Source organism: Colletotrichum chrysophilum (assembly GCF_026319265.1).
Source record: "Colletotrichum chrysophilum strain AFK26 chromosome Unknown scaffold_243, whole genome shotgun sequence".
NCBI lineage: Eukaryota > Fungi > Ascomycota > Sordariomycetes > Glomerellales > Glomerellaceae > Colletotrichum > Colletotrichum chrysophilum.
Genome location: NW_026517530.1, coordinates 32784 through 52546, shown reverse-complemented (window position 1 = coordinate 52546; position 19763 = coordinate 32784). Strand labels below are relative to the sequence as shown.

Sequence of the window (19763 nt, the reverse complement as noted above, 5' to 3'; positions counted from 1 at the left end):
TGGCGGCTTTGAGTCACGTGTTCTATGGATTTGCTTTGTTATATTGGCCAACAGGGCAAATCAACCAATACTGGCGTAGGGGCAATCAAATCAGTCAAATCTTGGCGTTATTTAATTTATTGGCTTTAACGGCAGCGCTGGACGTCACGCGCTTTGGAGCCTGGCTGAGTGAGAGAGACAGAAACACAGTACAGATGGAAAGCTCGCCACTTAGCACACCAAAAAGTCATTGACATTTGCAAATACCAAGTCAACAAGTCTGATCCCGACCAGGGTCAACTAGAGGAAAACTTTATGAAGTTCTTCCGAAGCTCACGTGATCGGCCAAGCTACCAAGACGAGAAAATATTTCGGGAGCAGCTGGCAGAAAAGTACCACGCCGGTCACAAACCGGAACAGGAGGGTGAATACTGGGATCATGTGCTTGGCAAGTGGTCCCCACATGATCGCTGTCGGCCAGTCCGTCTCTTTCCAAGTCGCTGGGTCGATATCATGGACAAAACTTTCGGCAAAGGAGCCTCGAAAGATATCTCCAGCGCTTACAACGGACTTTTGACGCATCCTATCATTGGTCGAGCTCTTGATGAGGGTGTTCTGGCTCTCATACCAGATGAAATTGACGATGGGAAAGGCTATCAGGTTGTTGTGATCGACTACTGGCATGATTGCCTTGAGATACGATTGGACCTTGTGAATCCGGAGCTCAGTGTAACGTTTCTCTGGGAACTTGAAGGCCGCATGCTGTCCTTTCGCGACGATTTCCGACCTAAGGCACAATACATGTAGTGGAACTACATGAGCTCAGCTATAGTTGCTGCTTGGAGATCCAAGAGTACCCATGGTTACTACAAGTCCAAGATTATGGTTTATATTGAGGATGACGATGAGGGCGGGACGAGTCCTGTCAAGCATTCCCAATTCGTGATGGAAATGGGAAGGGCCTGGAGGCAGGCATGCCGCGGAAAGCCCTATGTCAGTGACAGCATTCTGACGTCGTTAGTCATGATTGCAGGGCACCATGCTGATACAAAGATTGACGATGGCTTCGATCCCACCAAAGCCAACCATGAAGCTGCAGCGATCATCGTTGCCGACAATCCAGAAGAGGGACCGACGACAGGGACCGCGTATGTGTGGACGACTATGAACGTCTCGGCTGGGGCATGGTAGCCCGAATTCTGGATTCATGGGCAGATGACATCGCGATAGAAATCCAAAAGGAGCTTTTGAAAAGTAAAACCGCCGTCGAATCCATCGGACTTGAGGACTGGATGACGCGGAAGGACAACCACAAACTCAACTCACGAATGCTCGCTCTCAAGCAGTTGAGCATAATCGCTGAAAAAAGAAGATCCAGGGATGGGTGGCACGATGGACTCGACAAATTTATCAGTCTGTTCGAAATTGACAATGGCGCTCAAGTGGAAGGGGTGTCCCAGGAGGAAGCCTTCGCGCACATCATGTGCGGCGCATACTGTCCCAACCCGCCCGAATGCAACCAACGATGGGATCCTGTTCTGCATGAATGGGGAGGCTTTCGAGTTGTTCGTGCGAGGCATCTGTGTACACCACGTCACCAAGACTTACTGGACAACTGGATATACGATGAAAACACACCTGAGCAATGGCTCAGTGCCCAGAATGGTCTATTCCTCCACGAAGACATTGCCCAGGGTCTGAAGGATGGCGTACTCTGCATTGTTCCGGACGTCGGGGTTGAGCCGGATGAGTTTGGCAGTGAGTCAGACGACGATTCGGACGCAGAAGATGACGAACATAGACAGTGCCTCAAAGCTTGGCAAGAAAGCCCCTTCAAGGAGTACAAAATTCTTCTCATCGATCCTACCCACCCATCAGCAAAGCAGGGCAAGACACTCAGCATAAAGCAAGACCTAATTTCTTTGAGGCAACTGGAAGGTCGAAAACTGATATTTCAGACAGACGCTCGCCCTGGTGACAATTTTGTTCGTTTGAACTTCCTTGCTTCCATCGCCGTAGCCAGCTGGCGAAAGATGGACCAGCGAAAGAGATGCAGACGAGTCATCAATAAACAGATTCAACGCGCATGCCGACACTGGGGAACCTGGGGTTATGAAATATTCGAAAACTTTGAACGAGACAGGCTCCTCAGCAATGACTTTTTGGAGGCCATGATTGCATGCGAACGAGCATATCCTGGAGAGCATGAGGTTGAGAAGGCTCAAGCTGAAGAGGCATTCAAAATTTTCAACTGAACTTGATAGCCCTCAGAAGCTATACCAGTAGTACGTCTAGGCAATTCATTGCTACCTGTATGAACGTCTAGTCCTTGTCTAAAGAGTCTTCATTTCAGTGTGCGATGTGATAATGTTAAAGCGTCCCCAGATTTGAGTCCATTATCGGCTCTGTCTACATGTATCCATTATGGCGTGAAATTGTCTTGTTGTTCTCAGGACGGGTTCAAAGATTACGTGAAATGAGGCGAGCCATCCAATTCAACCTTGATGAACTACCTTTTTGCATTTTTTTTTTTTCAGAAAAGGGAAAACAAAGGACCCGTGTGGTGGGAAGTAAAGTGGTCGATATGGCGACTACAGGGTAATCACTACCCGTACGACCACATGTTCCTCCGATATCTCAATGCTGTTGATATGTAGATACGAAATTCCCCCGTGAAACTGGAAAAGTGTTTTCTAACCGCTTAATCGACTTCAATATCGATCAGTTCGTGTCATTTTTATCTAGACCCGTCACAGTCATGGAGCAGTCAACTGAGAGCATCTTGTCGCAAGAGACCGTCAGATACCGCCACCAATCTGAAGATAGTCACCAATTTTCCTTTTACAGCACGGGATATTGTACTTCTTTTCTATCTCGGCGCGCCCAGAACCAGGAAAACAGCCCGATTTTCCGACTTTCCGATCATGTACTTCTCGACATATTCTGTTATCTTGGTCCTGTCGAACTTTACTGCGTTCGACAGGTTTCCTCGCGGTTTGCATCCATATTTACGAGCCATAATTGGTTATTCGCAACTACAAGCCTCCAAAAGGAAGGGAAGCACAATCGTGGCCGCCCGACATACCAGCGAGCCCAACAGGCTGGCGGGCCGAATGGTCACGACAGCGGCAGTCTCATCAGCGCACATGAGCCAATCGTGAAGTTCAACCAGAATATCATCTCAGCCCATCACAAGGGTAGTATCAGGGATCTTCTTCGCTTTGATGTCTGCCGCGATTGTCTCCCCAGTGCATATTTCCGACCTTATGGGGGGAACGGCTACCCGCACCCGACACCCTGCACCGGCTGCAAGATCAACCATAGATGCACGTTATTTTCGAATACTCAGTATACATCGCCACGTCCAGTGTGCATCGCCTGGGAGGGAAAGTTCAGGCTTTGCCGCCACAAATTCTTGTCTCTCTCGGAACCGATCAACCACAAGAGGCGGCAGAACGGAGACAACACAACATTCGAGTGCACAGATTGCAAGAAGTCGCTTGTAAATGTTGGCGATGTGCCACCAAGACTTCTGCGAACGCCCAAAGATAGAATTATGGCGACCTGGAAGCTCACGGTCTGTACTTTGAAATCGAACCAAGTTGTCACCAAGGACCTGTTGAAACAAGGTCTAGCCCAAATACAGCCACACAACGATTACCTATGCCCACATACGGATCTCGAAGACAGCTTCCTGTTGCGTCCATTTGACACCAGCCGCTGTCTTTGCTTTCGGACGACCGCGGCTTCAAATGCATGCCCGGAACATTCAACGCCCCTGGCGGATAGGTGCTGCATATGCCGCGGAGATTTTGACAATCTTGCGGGAAAGTTCATGGCAGACTGTGAGCTTGATACTCACCACACCGCCAGGTGCGAAAAATGCGTGGCGACGTATCGTTGGACCTTAGAAGGAAACAAGGTGATGCTGGCTGGAACAAGAGTTGTCTCAGAGATGGAAGTGGTCCAGGACGCGAAGGGAAAGCAGGAGGCTTGGCTGTCGCCCAAAGTTGAGGACTTGCCGCTGTGGCTCAAATCTCTGGATCCAAGCTCTTACGAGGGCAATGAAGACACATGGGACTACAACATGTGTAACAGGGATAGTTGCCGTGGCTCAAGAAGGAAGGGACTGGCCTGGTACGTCTGAGGATGTGTAGCTTGGTTCTATTCAAAAGCTCAGTAGCTGGCTTTGGAGATTGGCTCGCGCTGCAGCTATCACACTGCAAACGATTGTCGAGTCTCAGGGATGGTAAAGGTCTGCAAGTCTTAAGACCGACTCCTTCGTTAAAGACAAGTGTATTGAAAAACGTAGAGGAACGCCATATCATCAGGATCACACATCCAGAGGAAGTTCCCATTGAGATGATTAATGTGCATTGTCTGAGTTTCACAACAAAGTGATCGGCCTTGGCGTTAGCAGCCGTTCGTGTAGCCTGAGTAGCGAAATTGGTCCCGATAACATGCACTTACGGGTCTTTGTGTAACATTGGATGTTTGCTCGTACAATCAGCCAATTGGAATTGTGCTGACGTTACAATATGCAGTTGATTCAGCCCCATATCGAGTACGCGTTCCCATTGGGACAAAAAAGGGACTGTGCATCTATAACTGATCTTGGATCAGGCTGCGGCGGCGCCATTTCTTTCCTTCTTCACAAACCATCTCCGGGCCATTTGGAAGTCGTCCTGACGACTCTGGCCTTGGGCTTGCGTCTATGATCAAAAAGACCCCGATCTCTTCTGTCACATCTCCCGCAAAATCGCGCCTTACAAGTCGGCAATCATGGAAGCTCTTCGCGCTGCTATTACGGCAGCTCAACGCGCCGGAACCCTACTTATGATGGAATTCCGCGATTGGAACAGAGACTGGGTTCAGAAGCGCCTGGATGAGCTAGAAGGCTTCAGTGAGATATGCGACCGAATAGATCTCAGTCCCGTTCTCAGGCGCGACCGCGACACTGGGGCCAGTGTGAAACGGTGTGCCGACAGCGTCTCAGATATCCAACTTCTTCTGGAGGAAATCCGCTCCTTCAAGAAGGATCACACCTTTAGGTATTCCTGGAAGTCAATTGTTTCAAAGGATATGGAGGAAGAGATTATCCGTCTTTTCAACAGACTCCAGAGGGAGAAGGCGTCGTTGGAGTTGCAAATAGCAGCTGCCATCTCGTATGTGAAACCTCATGATTATGTTATGACTGAGTGACTGACAGTTTTACAGAGATGCCCGGTATCAAATGGGCGAAGAGCATGACAGAGACCTTGCTGCCGTAGAAAACCAGTCCACTGAGTCCAGCACTGTTGGCACTGTTGGTTTTAGCGAGGACGAAGTAAATGGGTTTCTCGGAGCAGTGTTCATCACTGACTCAAGTGACGAAAGATCCGCCCTGGTCTCTGCCAAAGGGGAAAGAGTTGACGGAACTTGCTCGTGGATACTTGAAACGGATGCCTACAACACGTGGATGGACACCCCATGTCCAGGCTTGTGGATCACAGGCGGCGCAGGGATGGGCAAATCCATGATGTCAATTTTCTTGACCGAACATCTTGAGATGAAGGCCAAGAAGTCGGCGACAGAGTCCGTTATTTACTTTTTTTGCGACGGTCAAAGAGAGATGATGAACTGTTCCCGAGGGATACTTCGAGGTCTCATTTCCCAACTTGTGGTTCTGAACCCCAGTCTGTCTAAACATGGGATATTTGAGGAGAAGCACGAAATGGGTTCCAAGACGTACAATGTGCGTTTTGAATCGCTCTGTCGAACTTTCAACAACATGGTTGAGGACCTAGACGCTGGGTGCGTATATTGTGTCATCGATGGCCTGGACGAATGCGGCAGCACATGCGGCGAACTAGTCAACAGCCTTCTGGGTGTCAGAACCTCCAGATTCAAGCCAATAATTCTCAGTCGAGCCCTGAGTCCGTCATTGAAGAGCTCACTCTCTAAGTATGTGCGCCTTCGTCTTGAAATCGATGCGGAAAAGGAGGTGAAGGCAGATCTCAGTACATTCATCCAACAACGAGTGCAACAACTGTCAGATAATGGTGGCTATCCCCCAACACTTCAACAAGTCTTCCACGACACCTTGATGAAGAGGTCAGAAGGAACGTTTCTCTGGGTTGATCTGGCGGCACAGGAGCTCAAAACGAGGCCACTAGCCGATGTCGAAACTTGCCTCAACAGCCTGCCTTCTGGCCTAAATGGCATCTACAGCCGAATCCTAGAAAGATTAGACCCTGTATGCGTGATATCTGTATCTCGCCTTCTTTCTGTGGTCACAACGGTCTACAACCCCATGAAGGTCAAGGAAGTGGAGTGCCTCCTAAGTATCCAGCCTACTGCTCACCTAACGGCCTCTGAAGTAACGGAATCCCTCGTTGCCCAATGTGGCGGCCTTCTGATTCTTATGGATCACCCAATACTTGGGAAGAGAGTCATACGTTTGGCGCACCAGTCAGTGAAAGACTACCTGTTTCGCCCATCGCCGGGCTCTGACCACGGATTGGAGGCGTTTCGCTTTGAACGACAAAAGGCGCATCTGCAGCTTGCAGGTCTTTGTTTAGACATGCTGAAATCCTTGGAATCCTTGGAAAAGTCGAAATACCTCTCAGATGACATCCGGAAATTCAGAGAAACAGAGTCCAGGGTACAGACGTACGCAATCAACCGCTTCAAGGATCATGCCATAGACAGTGGTGGTGAATTTTCACAATTGGTCAGAAGGTCCTTACCCTTTTTAAAGCCATTGGGGTATTGTCTAGGTTTGACAGGTCCGCCTATCCACGTTGCGTCGGAACTTGGAGTCGCGCCTCTTTTGAAGCATATTCTTGACCATAAGCCTCTGGGTCTTTACAGGAGCATTCAAGGGTTCTTTCTAGGAACGACAGCGCTGCACAAGGCGGCACTGCGTGAACACAGTAAAGTGGTTCGTGTCTTGCTTCGGAAGCAGAGACATCTACCACGAAGATGGTCAGTTTGTTCAAGGGACTGGTCTGGAAATACCCCTCTTCATATCGCTGTGCTACGAAGGTCTGTACCTTCCGTGCAAGCCCTTCTTGACTACAAAGCCGATCCTAATCTGACCAACGACTTCGGTCATACACCGCTTCACAGGGCGGTGTATATGGACCATTTGGAAGTTGTACGGTTGCTTTTATCAGCCGGGGCTCGAGTCTCAACTCAAGATTTGTGCGGTCGTACTCCATTATTCTTGACAGCCGAACTTGATCTCGAGCACGGTGCTCACCATGATGGCTTCTGTTCCCTCAATACTGATTCGGTCATGAAACTTCTGCTCAAAGCAGGCAGTGACGTGAACCGGGGAGACCATTTCGGAATCTTGCCGCTGCATATCGCAGTTCGAAGGAACTCCGTCAGTCACACCCGCCTCCTACTACAATGGGGTGCAAACCCTAACTTGGCGAATTATTGGGGGTTCAAACCATTGCACTACATAGCAGGTGACCAGGAAGAAATCACTGTTTCTGAGAACAGAGCTTTTGAACGGGAGGTAAACGTCTGGACCAGCCCAATGAAATTCTTTCACAAGGCAGACTATCAAATCTCTGTAAGTTGTTGTTGTTGTTGTTCTCTTTTTCGACGTCAGAGCTAGGCTGAGATCGCTCCCTGGGGCATACGTCGTGTAGAGCGAGTCTACATATCTAAATAACTCCTGTAAAAGTAGTATCCGAGGTATCTCAAGGCTTGGAAACATTAGAGACCGAGAAATCCCCTGCTTGTTTTCAGAGCTAACATGTTAATCTTCATTAGAAGGCATGGGGCGACGCAAGAGGACGGCTTATGGGCGAAACCCCGTACCGCTTTCGGAATGAGAAGGAAAGCATTGCAGACATTCAAGAGATTCTAGAATGTTTCAAGTCCAGCGGAGCGAATCTTAATGTCCAGGCAGCAGATGGCACCACGCCCCTGATGTGCTGCGCGTATCGAAATAAACCGACATGTTTAGTGGCGGCGAAGTGGTTGATCGCAGCTGGAGCGGACGTTAACACGCAAGATGATCACGGCAACTCATGCCTACATCTAGCGGTGGTACAGCGCAAACGAAGTCTCGTGGCTGCGCTTGTCGATGCTGGTGCCAACCAAGAGTTGCAGAATGACAAGGGCATGACCCCTGCAGAACTCATACAGCTTCGCCCTGAGTTCTGGGAGGTGCTGGAGACAGAGGTCAAAGTTGAAGAGGTCGAGTAGTTTCATATACCTTCCTTATCTCAACCTACGTAGATCAGGATGAATTGAGTCTTTGCAATTTGCTATTCGTTAGGTCACTGCAACTATTAGGTACCGATTGGATGTACGGAAATATCCTTCTCCACAAGCGCCAGGGCAGGGTATTACATTCCTGTTTCCTGATACCCTCTCGTGAAGTGATCCAGAGCGTGTTTCCTTCTTCATAATTTTCCCCCTTCCCCAATGTCTTTCCCTTCATGAACGGTTTCCTTCTGCCGCGCTGCAGCCTTGGCAGCCTTCCACCGGTAATACCGCTCGCCATACTTCTGGGTGCTTTTCTTAAGCTCTATGGTGACCGGCAGTGTCTCCTCTCGACTCTCCAAATCTTGGGGATATCCGGTTAAACAACATTCAAAGAGAATGACGTCGCCTTCATCTACTCTCTCCAGAAGCTCCTCCCAAAACTGCAGAGTCTCCTCCTTGTGTTCATTAAGAAACGGATGTATCTGCGTCACAAAGTCCCCAAACGTGATCGCCCCGCCGTCTTCCCGTTTGACCACCATCTTGGGGTTCTCGTATTCTTCATTGTCAAGGGTATGGCATTCTTTGCCCTCCTGCATGCCGATTCTGATCAGGAGCTCAGTCAGGCCGTAGTTGGTGACGGGTTCCTCGGCCAAGGAATGTCCGAGGAAAGGGCGTTTGGGCGAGTCCTGCTCGTTCTCTTCTGGGTCGTCAAAGACCTGCACCTTCGAGATGTCCTCGTACACTGGCCAGTACAGACGAGGAAGTGAGTCCATGCGGAGGATGGGCGGGACGTCCTCAGGGTAGTCCGGGTATGCCATGCGTGCATCTGAGGCGGGCCATCGACCTATCCACCACTCCGACTCTGGCTCCAGTGGTTGAGGCATCAAATATTTCAGGAAAGTATTCAGATGACTTTGAGGAAGGTGGTATCAATCTGTCATTCTCAAGGGCTTGATTGAGCTATGAAATCACCAAGAAATTTGAACGTTCGAAGCGAGTCGTTCCTTTATGAAAGAAAGGGGGCGAGCTAGTCTGGATAGAGTAAGCGTGAGTTCAGCAGAAAAGATACCAAAACGAAAGCGAAAGTTGAAGAGCTATTTGTGTTTGCTTCTATATTCAACAAGTAAAGTTGGGAAGTCAAATGGCCTTCTGAAAGGCCTCCTGAATCGAGCCATGAAACTGATTAGGGGAGTGTATCCCATGGAGTGCGTGTGGACTACAGTACGTAGACATCTATGGATATCGGTTAGTTCCCAATCATCTCACAGGCAGAAAGACCGACACTTTTCCCACGTGAATTATAGTTTTCGTAGGAATCGGAGGAAGGCTGGAGCTCTAAATAATACAGTCCAGTCGCTCTCCAGAGGGCATCAGCCTCGGCATAACATATACAACAGCCACAGTAACACCTGATGTCATATCACACACTCCAAGACGCCTCAAGTGTGGTTCCACGCTAACACAAGTCCGTCAGCGGCACTACCCACCCCCGCCAAAAGATTCAGCCTCAACATCCCGCCCGCCGATCACCTTTCCTCGTCCCGGAAGAAACAACCTCCAAAATCTATCTTGGCAACGCATTCGGGGAGACGAGCCAGACACAACGTCGTCTCGGCTGGATGGCTTCCTACTAGCGTCTGCGATGTCTCACTTGGTCCTAACGACGTCAGTCCAGTTCAACCACTTGGAAATGGAGATATAAAGACATATATAAAACGGAGCGCATCCCAGCTGCTGAACGGGAAGAATCCCAACATCATCAGATTTACTTGAACTTCATTCGTCAACTCCACATCGCCATGAAACCTCAAACCATATCTCTTCTCCCGCTGCTCGCGGTCTCTTTGTCATCCGCATCGCCCCTAAGCATCCTCCAACCCCCAATATGCCCAACAATAGGCCTCCCCGCAACCCGCGCCGCCCAGGTCCGCGCCGCGTTCCAGTCCTCCGGCATCATCCCCGACATCCTCACCTCCATCAACCCCACGACTGAGCTGCAGGTGCTCTACGGTAACATCCCAGAGAACCTCGGCAACACCTTCTCCGCCGCGCGTACGTCCATTGTCCACTGTCCCTCCTTTACTCCCATCCCTCTCCCCCCTCCTCAAACCAAAACATACAACTAATCTTCAACGCACCAGAAACCCTCCAAGAGCCAACAATCTCCTTCCCCCCCGAAGCCCTCTACCCCCCCTCCACAAAATACACCTACATCCAACTCGACCCCGACGCCCCGGGCCCCTCCCTGCCTCTCCTGCGCTCCTACCTCCACCACATAATCTACAACCTCCAGCCATCCTGCGTCTTCGCCCAGTCGCCCGTAACCGAAGCGCGCTACATGCCGCTGACCCCGCTCTCCGTCGCCCCGCACCGCTACGTCTCGCTGCTCTTCCGGCAACCCCCCGGAGAGTACACGCCGCCGGCGCTGAACCTGGTAGAAGACGTTGCCCGCGCGCCGTTCGACTTGGCGGCGTACGTGCAGCAGGCGGGGCTGGTGCTGGTGGGCGGGAACTTTATGAGGGAGGGGCTGGGGAGCAGTGTGTGTGCTTTGGTGCCGGGGTGTACGAGCTCTGGGGTGGGATATGTTGGGCCACAGAATGGGACGGCGTTGAGGACGGATTTATTGAGTGGGATTTTGAACTTGTTGCCGGTGAAGGAGTAGATAGTGAAGTTGATGGTCGTCGATGTTAAGTTAATATAGTGTCTAATAATAATGAATACGGTTGCCAAAACGATTGTGGGTGTTTGAGCAAACATTTCTTCAATTTGTTTGGGGGTATGCTTCTAAATGATGGAAAACAGGAGAGATGACTATGCTGCTCGCCTCTTGATTCTGACCTCAAGCATAATCCCATGGGTCATCGCCCCAATCGTCACCAGAATAGTCCACCGCAGGCTTCTTAGCCCACTTGTCGTTAGTGGCAGGAGCTGGAGGCACAACGGGCACCGGCGGGGCGGCGGCAATGCTCTTCCTCTTCGAAAACAGAGGCTCAACCGTGAGCTCACTGTCCACAGAAGGCTGGGAGCTAGTCGCCGGATCCGCAGTCTTGGGTGGTGACTGAGATAACGAGCCTGAAGCTGCCGCAACCCGCGAAGGTAGTTGGTGTCTATCGGGTAGCGAGGGAGCCTTCTCAACCGTGACAAGTTGGGGCTTCAACACAGGCTGCGCCTGAGCCTCGGATACGTCCATTGTGGAGACAGAGATGGCAGATACGGATGCGGCATCGGACATGTTGTCTGCTGTGTGTTCACTCGGTGCCACGGTTGCCGGTGACAGCCCCCGAGGGGGCAAACTAGAGACTGTTTTCTCTACGCTTTGTGTGGCATCAGCTCGTTGCGATTGATCGACTTGTAGCCTTGGAGCTACCTGGGGTGCCTCGACTGCCCGACCCTGTTGCATCTTCATCATGGCCTCTGGGCCACCGGTAGGCGGCGCCAGAATGGGCCCGGCCGGGGTTGGGACGAAGTTCTGAGGTCTAGACACTGGCTCAGATACAATAGGCTGCTGTATTTGCTGGAATGCAGCTGGCACTTGCTGATTGTAGGTTGCTTGGTTGGACTGCTGCGCTGCGACCCGTCCTGTGTTATGACCTTGGGTCGGCCGAGTAGTATTTGGCGAGAGAGGCGACGCTGGGCCAGTACTTGGGGATGGTGGTGGCTTTTGCAGCACGTTCGGCTTACCGGAACCCTTCATTATCTTGGAAAGCCAGCCTCCTTTCTCCTTATCCTTGCCATGTGGCATGACCTGTGGTATGGATCCCGGGCGCATCACTTGAGTCGGCGGGTGCATTCTCGCAGTGGTTGGAGAAACTTGAAACGGATTGGACTGTACAGGAGAGTACGTCTGACCCATGGTCGCGACCGCTGGTGACATCACTTGAGGCATGCTCGTGACATTTCCTCGGCCGAACATGTTGCCCTGCCCGCCGGGTGACTCGGCTGATGACGGATACTGGGATGATCCTGTTGACAGTTGACGGACACTTGCAGGGGACGCTCGATGGGCAGAATCTGTGTTCTGGAACGCAGCGGTGCCCGAGACATTTTGGTTGGTCGCGCCAGAGTCATGGTGCTCTTGGATTGGGTGAAGAATATGGCCAGGTGTTCGAGGACTAGTAGGGCCAAGGAACTGCTGTGTTGGTGGCGTGACGGTTGGACGCTGTGGACGGTCACCAAGTCTCGGTATGGTCTGGCCCTCTTCGAGTGGATACGGCGGATGGGTTCCTGGCTGATTGCCGACACTTGAAGTGGATGGAACTGGCTGTGCTGAGTGAGGCTGTGGGATCTCTTGGCCTTGCTGATACGGTTGTTGCTGTTGAGGTACATACTTAGAAGACCCATTTGACGTCGATTGCACAGGTAAAGGCTGTGATTCCATCACAGCAAATTTCTCGGCAGGCACAGAGTGTTGACGGTCTGTAGGCGACTGAATAGGCTCAATAACATTGTGGGCTGCGCGACCACCTGGCATGCCTGACGCATGCTGCGAGACACCAGGTGAAGGCTTTGACGAAGCTATGCCGTAAACTTCAGGAGGACCCGCTGTGATGTCAAAGCCTGCGGATCCAGGCGTTGTGGGCTGCGTCGAGGTAGGAGAGGGGCCGGAGAAAGATGCCGGCCTCGACGCCGGAGATCGAAGAGGAGCAGTTTGTATCTCAAACGGGTTTTGTCTTTGAGGAACGGGGGTTGTGGCAGATTCCATGGGGCTTGCGTTCGCATCCGCGCTTCTAAAGAAACCTGAAGATGGGCGTCTTCCGTTACTTTCTAAAGGCGAGGGTGTCTGGAATGGTAACCCTGACGATTGACTTCCCGATGGGGGCCCTAATGACGACACCTCGCTGGACGCATATGAGGTCTGTCTTGGTCTATCTGGAGGCGGAGTAGGTGTCGTCTGGTTGATCACTCTGTCTATCCTAGGATCAGGCCGGCCCTGCATAAAGTCCATAGCCGATTGTGGGCGAGTAACAATGCTAGTCTTAGGCGGAGATTCAGCCCTAGGAATTGCCGCCGAGCCAGGTCTTGTTGGAGGTTGAACTTGGCCGATCATAGATGCAGGTGTACTGTGAGCATTGTGAAGAGGTTGGGGAAGATCAGACCTGGATCTTGCTCGTGCACTAAACGATGAAGCGTGTTGTTGTGGTCGGCTCGCTGGTTGAGCAGAGTCGGCTTGACCCGTAGGCCGCTGCAAAAACGCAGGCAAAGTTGGCACTGTAGAAGTTCGAGTACCAAATTGGGTCGTAGGGGCATGGTCTCCAGCCGTATGATGATCTGCGGGCGCGGTCTCGACACGCTGAACACAGGGCCGAGCACCCGAGAGAGACTGCGGAGCGTGGGTCGGAGCGAGGGAGTGGGGGATTTGCCCCGGCGCCGGCGTTGCGGCGTGGACTCCGGGACGGAAGGCTGCGAATTGGGTAGATCCCGAAAGTACTTGTTTTGTGCTAGGTGGTGGAGGTAGAGTTGTCGCTGGCTCCTGCGGCCGACCTCTCGCAGGCTTTAGCACGGATGGTACATATTGCAAGGGACCCTTGGAGGGCCCCGAAGAATGCATCACACCGGTGATAACCCCAGACGGTTCGGTTTGCGTTCGCGTTGCATCGGGCCTCGCAGGATTCACGGGGTGTTGGATGAGCGCTTGGGTGGATTCCAACGGTTGCTTTGGGGGAATCTGCGGAGGCTGCAAGATCGAAGGCATGTTTGATGTCTCGTAGCTCTGGCGGGGGCCCAACATCAATGATGCCTCTCGTGCCAAAGAATTTCGGTGGTCGCGGCGCACAAAGTCAGGTTCTTTGGGTTGCGACTTGTCAGGAATGGGGTTCGGCGTAGATCCAGGGACGTATGGCTTAAAAGTTCCCTGTTGGGCTCCCGTCTTTGAAGGTTTCCGTTGGATACTGAATGGTTGGGTAGTCGGCGTGGACCCAGAGCTTTGGGTCTGGTGTGGGACGACCTCCGGTAGGGAGTCATCGAGAGGAAGTTTTGGGGGCACAGCGAGAGGCCGCGTACTGGTCCTCGCCTTCCCGGAATTCGTTGGTGAAGAGTTTTGAGGTCTTGAACCTGTACCAAAGGTAGCTCCGTAAAGGGCATGATCACTCATGCTCGTCTGATGTAAAAGGTCGTGAGTGGATGGGACAGGTGGTTTAGCATCTGATGGACTTGTCCGCTCGGGAAGCTCAGCAATGCCAGGGTCCACGATCCGCGTCTCTATCGGTGCCAGGACAGCGTTATCGCCCATCTCGACTGGGTCAGGATGCGTCTCAATGTGCGCAGGCGCGGTATGTTCTGTCGCCATCTCTGCCACGAATCCGACAGGATCCCAAGGTGGTGACTGGACGGCCGGGTCGGCTGTCGGATGGGGCTTCTCAACGGAGTCCAGCAGCGGTACTCCAGGAGACGGGATCGCTGGTTGACTTGGCCCGGGAAGTTCTTGGGTGTTGATGATCAGCACAGCCTCCTCTGCCACCAACTCCGGCACGGCAGCAGACTCTCGGACGGGGACGCTGTTCTTTACGGAAGGTGTATTTGTCTCGCTTTGCAGAGGCGACACTCCCGTTTTGTCGCTTCCAGCCAGTTCCAGAGTCGTCCTCTCCTTCTTGGGGTTCGCGCTGTCCCTGCTTTTCCGCCTATCCCTCGGGATCTCGTCCCGCTCATCCTCGTCGGCCAGAGGGCTGATATCAGTATATGCGCCAGGCCCGAGATACATCAAGTTCTCAGGTTGGTAAAAGAATCCCGCCCCATCGTCGTCGTCAAGCGGCCCTCCGAAACCGCTCCTGCTCATCCCAAAGTCGGCTAGGGGTCCTCCAGTCGCACGCATTTGGGACTTCGGGTCAGGGTCCCCGCCGATCCGTCTCTTCATCTGCTGCTGACTCTCGAGCTTCTCTTCGGGCGAGAGGTCGGGAATCGGCGTCATGGCGTCGAAAAAGTCGGGAAACTCGTCGCCCTCCTTGGGGAAGTGGAATTGGACATGGCCATTTGGCTTGTAGCGATAGAACCAGCGGGTGCCATCATAATCCCATTCCCAATTAGGAGGAAGAGCCGCCATGGCTGCTGAATGTTGTCTGCTGAAGTATTGGGCGCGCTGTTGGCATGAACCTTTCGTCGAGAACGGAGTTGGGGGGTATTGTCGTCGAGGTGCTGATTGTGCGAGGTCGAGCTCCCGGGCTCGCTGGTTGACTGGTGATCTGGAGCTCCTGCGCAGCTCGTATCGTCGCACCGCAGAATTTGAATCCGGATAGAGAGATCTGCCCGCTGGCTGCGTCAAGATGCCAGTCGTCAGTCGCACTCTCGAGAAGACATGGTCGCGTCGTCGCGAGAGGAGGTCGAGGATTGACAGCGCTGCCGCCCGCGTCGCGACAACGAGGAGGAGGGCGACGGAGTCAACGTGGCGCAGGGCGTTTTTGGCGACATGGTTTCAACCGATAGTCACAGGAGTGAAGGAATTGGTGGTGTCAGCTAGTCTCGATTGAGGCCGAGTGCGGCTGAGGTGCGTCAAGCTGTCTTTCGTTGGTCCCGTTTCTTGAGGAAGGAAGCCTTTCAGATCCGGGCGTGGTCACAGTGGTGCGCTGTGAACAAGCAACGCCCCACTCCCCCATGCGGGCTGGTTCTTATTTTTAGGGGTCTTGGGGGCACCGCCGGCTGCTTCACCGACGTCTGTGCCCTGGAGAAGCGCTGATTTGCAGTGTTCCCGGCAATCTGCCCCGCCTTTGCTGCTACCTTAGGTAGAGCTGAGCTTGAGGTCCACTTTCTTTCTGCATCACGGCGGAACACTGTGAATTTCTTCAGATGGCGGCCCGACTCCTTTTTCATGACATGGCCAAACTTTGATGAAAACAAAACTCACTACTTGATGTTGTAAGATGCGTTGGTCTTACCTTTGGCAACTGGATGCAGGTGACGCTGAACTCTGCGCCCTGAATAAGCTCATGATCCCCAAGGCTTGTCCCTGTCGAGTTCATACGGAAATAGCATCAACCACGTCGCCGTTGCTTGCGAGGACCAACCCAGCCGGCCACGTGTGGAAGTGACTTGCAAACTTCAGTGCCTGACGTACACTGAAAAGAAGTGCTTTGCAGGTGGAAAACATGTTGGTTTTATCAGCATCAGGCGAACCGGGTTGCATGCGACGATCAGGCGTCCGCGTGCACTGCCCCGCCATCAGAGACAACGGCGGCTAGAACCAACCAACAGTCCAAGCAAGACGACGTCCGACAAGCATCTAAAAATTCGACGGCATGAGAGCAATCAGTTGAGATTCATCCACAACCACAATGGCAACCGAGAACACAGACCCTTCGCGGCAGGCAACGGCTTCTAGCGATTCGCCTATTGCACTTACTATGACAATCTACACGGAATCAAGCTTCTTCAAAGAGCATCCTGGGGCTACGCTTCCCAGCCCAGCCGAAGTCAGAGCCATCAATACTGCAACGGGCGATCCCTGCGCAGATGAGTTCGACAGTCCATCACCCGTCATCATTCGTGATCTGGGTCTTTTCATCAAATATGGTCGCTTAGTGACCATTGTCGTGGCCTCGACTCAAATCATGGTTCGTGAGAAGCTCCAAGGCTAAGTGCCGGTCCTTGAGGTATTTGGTTGGGTAAACGATGGAGGACAGAGATTCATGTACATGTCCTTGGTCGAAGGAGATACTCTGGAGGAAAGGTGGAGTGAGATGGCTGAAGACGAACGGCTGGATGTCTGTAAGGAGCTGAGGGTCATGGTGGATGCATGGAGAGCTTGGAAGCAAGATGAGAGTGAAAGGTACATCGGTGAGTTCTATTTCTTTCTTGCAAAAAGAACAACGAACCAAGTCTGACCTGACATTCATCTACACAGGGAGCCACTTGAAGCAGCCCTTGAACGACATCATACTTCGGGGTTATCCCGAAAACTCAGGGCCATTCGAAGGCCCAGATGCTGTTGAGAAATTCCACACCACGTGCGGCATTGAGATCGACAACAAAAAGGAGATTGTGTTCACGCATGCCGATCTTCTCTCGTCAAATATCATGCTGACACCAGGGCCACTCCCGAGAGTTGCAGCCATTATCGACTGGGAACAAGCGGGATGGTACCCAGAATACTGGGAATACTGCAAAGTCAAGCGAATGAATCAGTTCCCGGAGCCTCTGCATACAGAATGGGTTGAGAACTATGTTCCCATGATGTTGAAACCGGCGGATGAATACACAATCTACTGGACGTTCGTAGCTTACGCGCTTGCCCGCGCTTTCTAGCGATCTGGGCTGGCTGATATGGAATTCCACCACAACTCGAGCCATATTTCACCCACGACCGTAGTTCTAATATCACATAGCTATAGAATGGTGCTACTCATTAGAAATAGACTAGTATTTCTGTGCCTGCAGTTCTACAATTCCTGTGTACTAAAGATCAGTCAAAACCGAATGGTTGTTCATTTCTCAGATCCTCCATCCGGCACATCTTGAATGGCATGGTGACACCTGCCCTTCGCCGCCGCCCATCTCGATCATGCGCCTGCCAGGCGGGTGCAACAAAACGTCGGGACGTTGCCGTGTTCCTTCCGCGCCGTCATACAGCAAGCCCTCCGGGGAAAGGCTTGCCGGAGTGGCTTCCGTCTGTGGGTTGTACATACAAGATTGACGTGGCTATTGACGTCGCTTCCTTCTCTACCTTCAACCACATGGCTTCCTCTTCGGATTCGGAACTCGCGCCAAGGGGGCGTGATTTGGTATGAAACACAGCCTCGACTCGGAAGGGAAGCGGCGAACTCGAACGGGAAGGACTGGTATCCGACGTCTGTTTTGCCTCTGGTTTTCTTGAGTCCTCTTCTCCCCATTTCCTCTGACCTCCATCTTCTTTCAACCTCGACAACGTCAATCCTTCAACCTCTCGTTCTTGAACCACGTCACCTATCACCTCAATTTTGGACCTTTTGGACTCCCAACACTCTCGTTTTACCCTCAGCTCCTGTTGAACTCGTTCGAAATGGCTCTCATCAACACCCTGCACGCTGCGTCGGCCATGTCCTCCATCATCCAACCATCCTTCGCCATGACCAACCCCAATCAGAATCTCGTCCTGGCTGACTGCGGCATTGGTACCAACCCACTCAACGAATCTTGGTCCACCTCCCGCCAGATGAACTGGTACAAGGGCCCCATCTGGCCTTCTTCCGACGAGACTGGATTCTTCTCCCCAGACATGATGGTCGAGATGCCTTACGGCGATGGCGAGTACCCCTGGAACTTCAAAGGTGCATCTGCCACCTTTTCCAACGGCGAGACATGGTCTGCCTGGATCGAGGACGGCACACCCGAACCTCTCCGTGCCGGCAAAGCCATGAGCACCAGGGATGGTAGCACCACTCTCTGGTGCTACACCTACCGTGGGCGACCTGTCGGAGCCAGTGCAACCGGCTCCACAAGTTGCCAGTCTGCCTTCGTCTGCAACCACCGTGAGGATGGCCCGACGCCTTGGTCTGTGGGCACCACTCCCGACAACGGCACTGTGTTCACCGTACCTCCTGCCCCTCCTGCCAATGTGTCCTTCGGCGGCATCTTGGGCGTCAAGGTCGACGTTAGCCCCCGTCCTGCTGTCTGGTATGGTACCATCAATCACTTCCTCAGCAGCATCATCTTCACCACGGAGGGAATCTGCAGCCCGAACCCCTTCGCCAATCGCATGAACTCGTCGGTCATAACTCGATGCAAAGGCTCTTATGGCACTCCTCTCAACATCCTGCCGGTCCTCTTCAACGTCTTTAAGAACCTTGGCTCTCTTCCTGCCTCCGATGGTCTCTTCTTCCACAACCACGGAGCAGCCCCTTTTGCCAACGACACTTCTGATGACACCGTCGTCCTCCCTACAACTTTCAACCTCACCGTCACCGACACCATCAGTGGCGAGGTTAAGGGATATATGGGTTACGAGATGATGTGGCCAGAGCGCAGTCTCGGAATCCACTGCAACGAGTGCAACAATACCAAGTTCAACGATGCTTACAACTCAGCTATCGCATCTGCTTTCCAGGCTCTCCATCCTATCTACTCCGAGGTTATCGTCGAGAGCCAATGCACACACGATGTTCTTTGCTGGTAATTGCGTTTGTACCTATGGGAGGGATTGAGAGCATTCATGTTATGTTGCGGTCTTGTGTGTTTATGTGTACTCTGAGCGCACACTTGTTAGGTGGATTGAAACTGTGGAGACATCATCGATAGTGGTTGGGTGTGTCATTACTTTGCTCACCTTGAGTTGCTTAGTTAGGAGTTACAATGAGACTATACTTTGATATCGCCCTACGGAGCTGACATGCTTGGTGCTCGCGTGCTATCGTCATTGTCGCTTCTGTTTTCGTCAGTTCAGTGAAGATCAACACAGTGTTGTGTTCAAAGATAGGGCGCGGTCCGTAGCCGCGGCGGATGACCCGAATGTCGGACTTTTGTCCGACACCCTATCAACCGACTAGACAGTGACGTAGTCGCCTGCATGAGTATCACCCCTGCCATCCCCAACACACTCAAGAAAATCCGGGGTAAACGGTATGATAAGTTGTCGTGCCCGCTCCGTAGGCCCCCGCTGGCGGTCCGACGACCAT

The 19763-nt window shown here is 52.4% G+C and overlaps 7 protein-coding genes across 7 annotated transcripts; 4 read left to right on the top strand and 3 right to left on the bottom strand.

Moving 5' to 3' along the window:
• Window positions 1-4705: 4705 nt before the first annotated feature.
• COL26b_013644 (uncharacterized protein) lies at window positions 4706-5181 on the top strand (the record flags this gene model as incomplete). Its single annotated transcript, XM_053186239.1, has 1 exon — window positions 4706-5181. A coding segment is annotated over one exon (476 nt), but the record flags the coding sequence as incomplete, so codon positions are not given.
• Window positions 5182-8016: 2835 nt separating this feature from the next.
• Window positions 8017-9005, bottom strand: COL26b_013643 (uncharacterized protein; the record flags this gene model as incomplete). Its single annotated transcript, XM_053186238.1, has 2 exons — window positions 8017-8148; window positions 8427-9005. 2 exons carry the CDS (start codon window positions 9003-9005, stop codon window positions 8017-8019), a joined length of 711 nt encoding a protein of 236 aa, XP_053029831.1.
• A 981-nt stretch (window positions 9006-9986) lies between these two features.
• Window positions 9987-10706, top strand: COL26b_013642 (uncharacterized protein; the record flags this gene model as incomplete). The annotated part of the gene is given in 3 exon segments (XM_053186237.1): window positions 9987-10239; window positions 10329-10659; window positions 10673-10706. 3 exon segments carry the CDS (start codon window positions 9987-9989, stop codon window positions 10704-10706), a joined length of 618 nt encoding a protein of 205 aa, XP_053029830.1.
• Window positions 10707-11026: 320 nt separating this feature from the next.
• Window positions 11027-11419, bottom strand: COL26b_013641 (uncharacterized protein; the record flags this gene model as incomplete). The annotated part of the gene is made up of 1 exon (XM_053186236.1): window positions 11027-11419. One exon carries the CDS (start codon window positions 11417-11419, stop codon window positions 11027-11029), a length of 393 nt encoding a protein of 130 aa, XP_053029829.1.
• Window positions 11420-14270: 2851 nt separating this feature from the next.
• COL26b_013640 (uncharacterized protein) lies at window positions 14271-15223 on the bottom strand (the record flags this gene model as incomplete). Its single annotated transcript, XM_053186235.1, has 2 exons — window positions 14271-14284; window positions 14338-15223. 2 exons carry the CDS (start codon window positions 15221-15223, stop codon window positions 14271-14273), a joined length of 900 nt encoding a protein of 299 aa, XP_053029828.1.
• Window positions 15224-16808: 1585 nt separating this feature from the next.
• On the top strand, window positions 16809-17418 carry COL26b_013639 (uncharacterized protein; the record flags this gene model as incomplete). Its single annotated transcript, XM_053186234.1, has 2 exons — window positions 16809-16950; window positions 17018-17418. 2 exons carry the CDS (start codon window positions 16809-16811, stop codon window positions 17416-17418), a joined length of 543 nt encoding a protein of 180 aa, XP_053029827.1.
• Window positions 17419-18151: 733 nt separating this feature from the next.
• On the top strand, window positions 18152-19264 carry COL26b_013638 (uncharacterized protein; the record flags this gene model as incomplete). The annotated part of the gene is made up of 1 exon (XM_053186233.1): window positions 18152-19264. One exon carries the CDS (start codon window positions 18152-18154, stop codon window positions 19262-19264), a length of 1113 nt encoding a protein of 370 aa, XP_053029826.1.
• Window positions 19265-19763: the final 499 nt, after the last annotated feature.